Source organism: Hipposideros armiger, unplaced genomic scaffold (assembly GCF_001890085.2).
Source record: "Hipposideros armiger isolate ML-2016 unplaced genomic scaffold, ASM189008v1 scaffold_239, whole genome shotgun sequence".
Lineage (NCBI taxonomy): Eukaryota > Metazoa > Chordata > Mammalia > Chiroptera > Hipposideridae > Hipposideros > Hipposideros armiger.
Window position 1 is genome coordinate 236,659 of NW_017731589.1, and position 9,592 is coordinate 246,250.

The 9,592-nt window shown below is 52.8% G+C and overlaps 1 protein-coding gene across 2 annotated transcripts; it reads right to left on the minus strand.

Moving 5' to 3' along the window:
• Nucleotides 1–20: 20 nt before the first annotated feature.
• RARRES2 (retinoic acid receptor responder 2) lies at nt 21–3,295 on the minus strand. 2 transcript variants are annotated; one of them, XM_019655391.1, is made up of 6 exons: nt 3,188–3,295; nt 2,030–2,227; nt 1,673–1,777; nt 708–803; nt 288–413; nt 21–145 (listed from the first exon to the last, which is right to left on the minus strand). In XM_019655391.1, the coding sequence occupies exons 2-5, from the start codon at nt 2,201–2,203 to the stop codon at nt 303–305; spliced, it is 486 nt and encodes a 161-aa protein (XP_019510936.1). In that variant the 5' UTR covers nt 2,204–2,227; nt 3,188–3,295; the 3' UTR covers nt 21–145; nt 288–302. The 2 variants fall into 2 exon arrangements, with proteins under 2 accessions (XP_019510936.1, XP_019510937.1); XM_019655392.1 differs by lacking the exon at nt 3,188–3,295 and adding an exon at nt 2,609–2,709.
• Nucleotides 3,296–9,592: the final 6,297 nt, after the last annotated feature.

Below are 9,592 nucleotides of genomic sequence, written 5' to 3' on the forward strand. Positions count from 1 at the left end.
GACAGAATGTGATGCAAGGGGAGGACAGAACACAGCTCTGAGAGCAGTTTTATTCGCGTGGGGAGAACGGGGTCATCCTCCAGGGCACAGCGAGGGTTGCTTCACTGGCTCACTCCCACAGCTGTCCAGAAAGCCAGATGACATTCTAGAGGAAAAGCAAAACCAGGATTTGGGTGTGAGAGACGCTGTTCTGGTCCTGGTCCCAAGTCCCTCCCCTCTCTCCTCCCGCAGCCCAGCACCCCAAACCCCACCCAGGGCTGTGTCCGCTGCACCGTCCTCTCACCCACCTGGCCACCTGCCGGTCAGCCATCAGCCTTCAGGAAGGCGAATTGCCCTGGGAAGTAGTAGCTTTGGGGGTCCTCACCACTGCTCTCCACCTTGCTGCACTTGGCCTCCTGGTGCTCCACGGGCTCCTGCCAGCACCGGCATCGGCTCAGGCCCATGCAGCAGTGCCCAGGAGCAGTGCCCAGGGAGGGGAGGGTGGCCTCATCCTCTGCCTCTGCTGTGCCCACCCCCACAGCCCCTCGGGAATAGCTGGGCCAGGCCAGAGCCTTTCCTCACCCGCTGCTCCCCCTCATTCTTTTCACCCCTCTTCACCCGTCTTCACGCCTCCTTCTCCTCCTCCCTCCTGTGTCGCAGGCCCAGCTTCTGTTCGTCATGCCCGCCGCCTCCCCAACCTCTCTGCCTGCTCCTCTGCCCACTCTTACCCGTTCAGCCTGCGCCTCTATGGGGCAGTGGACCATCCGGCCCAGGACTTTAGACTCCCGGTCCAACTTGATGCAGACCAGGCATTTCCGCTTCCTCTGCAGAGGGGGCCATGGGGCCAGGAGAGGAAAGGGGTGAGGGCAGGCCTGTGGCTCCATGAGGGTGGGGGCTGGGGGCTGCTTCCCCTACAGGCCCGAAGGCGGAGGGGCGAGGGTCCTGCAGGCCAGCTGGTGTCAGGTGCAGCCCACCCTCGGACTAGGGAATTTCACAAGTCAAACAATGCTGCAGTTTTCAAACCTTTGGAACTTGAGCGTGTATGTGTTGGGGGGAGGGGAAGCGGGCAGGAATCCGCCAGCAGCTTTTCCCCACCTGACTTCCACCAGACCTGCTCTGCTGTCATTTATTTGCATTTTCTTGTAAGATTTGTTTTGAGCACAAGGCTTTTGGCACGAAAGTCTGGAAAACCACTGGTATAATCCAGCCCCTCCCTTAACAGATGGTGGGGACAGTGGCCTTCAGAGAACCTACAAAGCCACAGGGCTGGCTGGTGCTCGGATAGCCAGGTCTAGAACCCGGGATGGTTGCACTCCCAGCCCAGGTATCTCCCCCAAAGCATGGCTTGCCCCCAAGGTGAATGGTTCAGTTATGCCCCATTACGGAGCAGCCCAGGCTGGGCCATCTCCACTCAGAGACCCACAGAAAACAGAATTCACCAGGCCTGGGGGCCAGACCAACCCATACCTCGGGCTTCCACCAGTGGCCTGAAGCCTGCGAGCGGAATGCAGACGGCAGTTGTCCCCCGTCCCTCACACCCCTGGCCTGTCCGGGCCCAGACCACCCACACCATCACAATCACGGGCTCCACAGTGGGGTCTCCAACCTCAGGGCTTCTTGCTAGATCTCCAACCAAACCCCAATTACATACACTCGCACCCGAGCAAGTGCTTCACCACACATGTACACGCACCCCGTTGGACTTGACTTTGCACTCAGCTTTTCTCCAGTCCTTCTTCCCACAGCTTGTCTGCTGGAGCTTGAATTCCAGCCTCACAAATGTCCCCGCCGGAAAGGACTACCGACAGAGAGACAGACAGACAGACAGAGGAATGCCAGCAGCCAGCTGAGCGTGCGGAACAATTCCTGGCAGTGACCCTCCTCTCCTCCCCACAGTGGACAGCACATTTGAGTAGGTGGCCGGGGTGGTGGCCTTTCTCCAGAGAGCAGGTGCTTACGGCCAAGTGCTTCTGCACGTGCTTCCTGGGAATGTGCTGGCGCTTGGGGGTGCAGCCCTACCCCCACCCCTGCATGGGTCAGTGCTGCTAACCGTTTCTGTGGCACTGTCCATACTGGTCTTCTGGAAGGCCCACTGCACACGCGGGTGCTTGTGGAATTCCTCCAGGGCCAGCTGCAGGCCCTGGTGCTGGATGGCTGTGAGCTCAGCCCTGCCCACGCCCACTGTGCCCAGCCACAGGGCCAGCAGGATCAGCGGCCTCCACATGGCTTCACCTCAGTCACCCTGGTCCTGCAAAGGGTGTGTGTGATCCTCAGCTCTTCAGACCAACCAGTGGAGCCATCAGACCCCGGCTCTGCACTCGGGGACCATGCCTGGCAGAGCTCTGGGCAGAGGTGGAGGGACAGGAAGTGGCCCTTTGCTGAGAGTCCACTGGTATTCCCCTGTCCTTCACTCCTCCCCACCCTGCCTCCCACTGTTCGCTGGGTCCAGCTCAGCCCAAGTTTGGCCCTGTCCTGGGTGGGTGCTGAGTCAGCTTTGGTCCTTGGCCAACAGCCAGGGAAGCAGTCCTGTTGCCCACTCCTTCCCCTCCCCCCGTTTCTGGCCCATCCTCCCCACTGCCCCTCTCTGCTTTCCCCCATCCCAGCCTCTCCAGCCACCTCCCCTTCCCACCCTGGGTCTGCGGGCTTCCAGGTCCCAGCCTCGGGCTCTCATCTCCCCGCCCCACTGGACGACTTGGTGGCGGGGTGGACTGGGGGGTAGAAAGGAGGCCTGTTGGAGGCTGAATATTTTTGGAAGAACGCAAACACGTGGGAGGAGCCAGAGCTGGGTGGGAACCCAGGAGGATGCTTAACCCTCCCTGTGCTGGGACTGCCAGTTGCCATGGACCCTGCCCCTGACCCAGAAATGGGGGTCTTGTCTAGGTCCCACCCGTGGCTTCCTTCTTCAGGCGACCCTCCCTCCCTTGCCTTTTCTTCCTGGGCCTTCCACACCACCCCTCTCCCAGCCCTTCCGATGCCGGTCTCCAGCCCATCATTGGGGTTGCCTGAGGGGTGGACCTTCCCTGAGAACTCCGCCTGTCCTGGTAGTGGGACCAGGAAGCCACAGATGTGGAAACTGAGGCCCCTCAGCGAAGTGATACCATGCTGTCGCCTTAAAGCAAGGGCTCCCGGACCAGTTTCGCCCTTAGCGCGGCTCCCTCTGCCTGCCCCTCTTCTGTCCAGCTGCCACACAGCCCTCTACCCTACTCACCTCCTCTCCTGTGCCCTGGGGTGTCTTCTAACTTTCCGCGGCAACCTGGCCAAGCCGTCAGCCTCTTTCTGGTCCCCGGCCCGGCACTGCCTTCCCATCTCCTCCCACTCCCACCCCTTGGCCCCTCCAGCCCTCGCTCAGCTCCAGGCTCCTCCCCACTCTGTTAGGACCGGCCTCCCTGGCAGCACGCCCACCACAGCCTTCCCTCGCCATCCCTCCTTCCTGCCTCCTGACCATGACCCTGGCTGGAGCACTAGCAGCCCCCCCCAGGGCTAGGTGGCCCCGGGAGACATGAAGCAAGGCTGCCCTCCTCTCACTTTCCCCTGGCCCGGGAGCCCAAGCACCTGGCCCAGTCTCTTCTCCCGGAATGTGGGACTGCCCTGCCCCCTACCCTGCCTCCAGGTAGGGCTGCCCTTTTCTTAGGGCCCTCCTGGGTGACCAGTCCCCAGCGTCTGGAAACACATTTCAGGAAATTGTTCCCAGAAATACAGGCATCCTCAAACCAGATGAGACCTCAAGGAGTCATTTGATCCCTCCCCGGCATCCAGCACCCCAAAGCCACACTGAGAAGGAAGGAGTCATTTTCTGAGCCGACTCTGGTGTCCCACAACCTTTATCACCAGCACACATGTCCAGTCTTGATCCTGCATGTCCCATCCTTGATGGCAATAGACTCAAGGGTTTCTGTGGGGGTGTTGGGAGCCCTCAGGCATGGCAGAATGGTGCGGTAGAATTCATAAGGCCAGTGGGGAGGCAGGGAAAACTGTCCAAATATTGGTTCAACTCCTCGGCATCCTGACAAATATGGACCGGCTCGGGGACGGTGCGTGTCAGTAACCAGGGTGATCATGGCTCTGCCTCCAGGCCCCGTGTCAATCACCAGAAATAGAGGATCTCATTGAACTTCCAAAGCCCTGGAACTCCTGCTTCTTTCTCTGCACGGTGGGATCAGGAACCCTACCCAAGGGGTTGTAAGGATGAAGTGAGGAAGTATATGGAAAACGGCTGATGGCCCAAGTGGACAAAAAAGGGGGCCACATACTAAAACTGACAAGCTCAGGGGAGGCCAGCATGGTGGGCCCTATAAACTCAGAGACCGAAACTAACCTCATAGGATGGTCTGAACATACAAATTCCTAACTAAGAGCAGGTAGGTCATGGCAAGTCATCACGTCCTAGGCCTGTAGCTTCCTACACAAAGGTCAGTCTTTACCTTAAGTGAGCCTGAACCTGTTATCTTTTTGCATCTGAGATAACATACCCTCAGAATGTCAGAGTAATCGCTTTTTCCAGACCCCCGAGGGCACACCCACTGCACCAGAGCGGACCACAGAACCCCTCATTGTTACCTTGTTCCCTGAATATGACTTCTGTGTTCCTCTATGTGCTGTAAATGTCAATTATTAACTATCCTGTACCCACCAATGTGAAAGGAGTGTGTGTCTCTTCCTATTACTTTTTGATTTCTGGTTTAACCCTAAGAACTTCTCTTGACTTCATTGGACCCAATAATCATGCCACTTTGCCGCAATGGCTTTATATATGAGATGCATGCTTGTTAGACTATAAAGCTTCACAGACACCGACAGTGAGCAGCATCTCAGCCACGGGGAGGCATTGAGGATAGTTTAGATGCTGTGAAATGAAGTGCTTCTTAAGCGTTTTTAAAATTAATTTTATTTAATATATTATTTGTTGAATGTATTCATTTAATAGACTGTTACTATGTAGTAGTTAAAAATGCTATATTGCTGTAATTTATAATAACATCCACAAAGTAAGCCTTAAATCATGTTAAAAGAAACTCTCTTCTAATGTTTTTTTGTGAAGGCACACCAGTTCTGGGAACAGTGAGACTTCACTGGCCAACTCTGAAGGCACCACATTTCACTGTGACCTAGATTTGGTCTTGGAGGCAATCAGAAAGCACCGACTTGAAGCCTGGTTTACATTCTGATTCCTCCAAGTCACCAAGTGGTTTTACTCAAGAGGAGTCTGGGTAGAAATGAGCCAAGGTTAGATGTAGCATTTTTGTTGGTGGTGAACATGTTCAGATGGTTTTCATAAACAACAGCACACATCACTCACAGGAAACAAAACACTTGAAAATACACCTGGTTCTGCTAAATTGCGAAGACTTAGCAGAGTTTCTGTTTCGAATTCCCTTGTGTTTCCCAATCAAGCTTGACTTTTAGTAGGTTTTAAACCAATAATTGATACACATTGGCTTCTAAATCCTTCTTTTAAGTTGAAGAAGATAAGAAGATATAATCTGGAGTAGAAAAAGACAGCATTGTAATAATAGATGAGATTTGACCTTGAAAGGGTAGAAATGTTGATTTCTAGGTAATCGACATTTCTTTCCAGGCTGAGCTTTCTTTCCAGGCTGAGACACCAAGAAGATTTGTTGCAATGTTTCCTGGTAACATCTGGTCCCAAGACCAAATCACCAAACGGTGGTAAACACGGTTGCCAGGGAGTGGAGAGCTCTCCTCCCATGAAGAGTGTTTCTGGCCACATCAGTCCCCATCACAGCCAGAGGTTCCCTAGAGTTTTCTGCACTCCAGCTATTCTGGAATAATGTTCCAGATTTAAAAATACGTTTAAGGCACTGCTACCTACAACCAGAGTCCGTCAAGTGGGAGAGTTATAGACTGAAGTTTTCTTCCAAGTTCCTTGTTCTTTACCTCACATACTGACTTGAGCTTTTCTGTCAGAAAAAGTGGCATTTTCTCTCACTAAAAGTCCTGCCAGACTCCCAACGCCTGCTTAACAAACAGCAGCCAAGGGAACAGAGTTTGCAGTTTATCGGTAAACATGTGGCTTGTGGCTGCTGCCTAGGCAGCTCAGTGTGGTGCAATCAGATTCGCCTAGCCAATGGGTCTGCCTCTCACATTTCCTCATTCATTTGGTCCACACTTACTGAATACCTCCATGGGCCAGACACCTTTCTAGGGGCTGACTGTATGGTTGTTAGACAGGCCAAATCCTGCCTTATGTTGTGGTGGTAACTGGACAGAAGCCATGTAAATGAATGAATACCTAGTTTCAAGTAGGCAACAAGTGCTATGAAGAACATTAAAGCCAACTAGGGGCCTTGAAGGTGACGTAGGAGTGGGTGGTGGGATGAATGATGCCTAATGCTTGTTCAGGTCCTACTCCTGGATTCTGTGAAAGTGACCTTATATGGTGAAGGGGATGCAGATGTGATTAAGCTAAGGATTTTGAGATGGGGGAGATTATGTTGGGGAAATAGAATTAAGAACCAAATCTCCTGCCAAGTCTGAAAAGCTCCCCTCAAGAAAGAAACGTTTTATTATTGAGTAAGCTTTACGCCATGCACATCGCAGGCCATCCACTAGGAGATTACAAAGGCAGAAAGAAATCTCATGTGTTATTCAGCCCAGCAGATGCAATCCGTTACACACCTGTTCTCAAGATTAACCTCCACTGGTCCTCAGGTCACAGGACTTGACCATTTGTCACACAGAGTTCATCCTAGCTTCACCTGGTTACTGGGGTGACCATCCATGTGAGCTAATTGCCTTTATCCAGAGGAAAAACACACTTGTCTCCTTTTTATGACAGGAGGTAGTTTTGTAGCTTGGAGCCAGGTGTCCAGCCAAGTTAGGCTGCCACCCTGGCATGGGGACTGGGAGACAGGGCCCTATCTCCCTTGATATTTACATTTCAAAGAGAGGGTTCCAGGTCCAAGAGAGAGACAGTCCTGGCTTGTAAAGCTGGCAAGAGGCTTATTTATACATTCATTTCCAAGGGACAGAGAAAAATTCACAAGGACAAGCTTTCCAAGGAAAGGGTGGCGGTTGTGGGGAAAGCCTCCCTGCTTCTGCACCAGGGAGATTAAAAACTTGTCTTTCTTAGTTTGTATTTGCCCTTACAACTATCCAGGATTTTCTGGATGGCCCCTGAAGGTAATCACAAGTGTCCTGATAAGAGGGTGGCAAGGGGAGATTTGACCATAGCAGAGAGGAGGCAATGTGACCACTGAAGCAAGATGATACACCGCTGGTTCTAAAGATGGAGGAAGGGGTCCCGAGTCCTACATGGAATGCAGCTCTAGAAGCTGGAAAAGGCAAGGCAACAGTCTTCCTTTGAGCCTCTGGAGGGAACATGGCCCTGCTGACACCTTGATTTTGCCCCCGTGAAACTGATTTTGGATATCTGACCTCTGGATCCCAGGCAGACGAACAGCAACTCCAATGGCCCTAGGGTGGGAGAGAGCGAGTGTAGCTGGGGCAGAGTGTCCAGCAGGACCCTGGAGACAAGGGGCTAGACAGGCAGGCATGGTCAGTCTAGATGGAACCATAGAGGCTGTGACAGTGAGTGGTTTGCCACGTTTGCAGAATGTGAAGTGAGCCACCCTTGTTTAAAGGGGTCAGTCTGGTGCAAGAGACTGGACTCCACGGCAGCTATGCAGGGGCCAGCAGGGAGCAGTGGCCGGGAGAGAGGCAAGAAGGGGTGAGCAGGGCTTCAAGCCTTGGTGCACCCAAGCCCTGGTGCCTGCACAGGAAATCTGAGATCTCTACCTGGTTTCCTTTTGACTACATTCTTTTTCTTTTAGAAAAACAGGCTCCTGGAATTAGATATGCAGTAGAAAAGTGGTGCAGCAGTTTGGGGGATGACCTTTGATCCCAGTCTAGGGCTTCTCTTCCAGGGTCTGTCCTCGCCAGGCACTGGGCATGTGTCCATGCCTTTAAGGATATTTTTAGAACTTCTTAAGTAGGAGCAATTTGATCTTTTCCTGAAGAGTTTCCACATGGCCTAGCGAGACTCCTCTCAACCAAGGTGCTAGTCTTGGTCAGTCAGGGACTTACTCAGTTTGGGCTGCTTTCTCTCGGGGTTCTGATGCTGGGAGGGAGCATGGGATGGAAGGCTGTGTGAGCTCGTAGGAGTGACTGTGCCTGTCCGAGGCCCTCCCGGCAGATGTGGCTTCCATCAAGGTCAGCGTGGTATGTGCTTTCTGCCTTCTTCCCACACCACTCACAAACACCTCGAAGGAGCTCGTTGAGAGTTTCCATACCTGCCTTCAGGATGCTGTCTGCAGCAGGAGTTAACAATCTGACTTAACAAGTAAGTTCCGTTAGAATGAAGTTTTCTGCTCTTCTCTCTGCCCCTAGTCTCCACTTTTTCAACAGCCATCCATTCAGAAATTGTCATCATTTGATTTGATTTCATATTAAGTACTAACCCAAGAGAGATTTCTATTGCTAAGCTATGGTTAAAAGGCATTGTGCAAAAACAGCATGGGCCATTTCTGCCTGGCTCATGATCAAGCCAGCACCTGGCACAGTGGCAGATGGCGGACACTGATTAAATATTTGTTGGATGTATGAGGGAGATCTGGAACAGTCTAACTGCACGAGGTGGATAAGTTTTCCTTCTTGCAGATAAAGAGCTGCTTCTAAACAAGACCTGAGCATCTTCATAGAAGATTTCTGGAGATGTTAAAAATGAATCTATAAGTCATACAAAAACAAAAAATTTGAACAATGTATTTGTACATTTGTTCTGCCATTAACAATCATGTTACAAAAAGAATATCTAATAGAATGGGGGTAATTCACAATAGTGTTAAGTGAAAACACTAGAATAGATCTTTGCAAGGTATTGTCCTAATTATGTCAAGTATGCTTAGATAAGTATAGAAAAAACATCGGAGGACATATACCAAAATATTAAATGTATTTTACTCTAGGAGGAAAAAGTATGAGAGGTTTTAATATTCGATTTCCTATTTATGGAATAGATTCTGAAAGTGTTTTAAAAATACTTGCACAATTAAAAAATAAGTTTTTGTTGAAAAGCACACAAGTACATGAAATTGTATAATACTAGCCTGGAAAACCCAGGCCGTGTTGCGTTTCGTTTGGAAAGCCAAGGCCACCTGCTAGTAGGTGAGTCACGGGCGCAGGCTCGCACCTGCATCCGCACTCGCCAACCCAGCGAAATGCCCCCGAGCGAGAACGGCCCCGCCGCCCGCAGCCGCAGGCGCCAGAACGCCGGCTCTGGGCCCGTTTCTGACATAAAGGGCATTCCTTTTGCAAAGTTCACGCGGCCTGGCGAGCCGCCCCGGGCGGGCGGATGCCGGCGCGGCTCAGACCCCACGGCCCTGAGTCCGCAGCGCGGCCCAAGGTCAAGGCGGCGGCAGCGTGGAGGCGCGGCCGGGAGCAGGAGCGCCCCCCGGAGGGCCGGAGCGCGCGTGGAGCCCGCGGGAAGCCAGCGAGGCCGAGTGTAACCCGGTGACCAGTGTGGCCACGCGGTCGCCCGGGGACGCGCGTCCTCCGCAGGGACAAAGGGTCGGGAAACGTGAGCCCGCCCGTCCCGGAAAAGCCCGGCTGCGGTCGCCAGGGCAACGGGGCCGGGCCGTTCGCGGCCTTCCCCCGC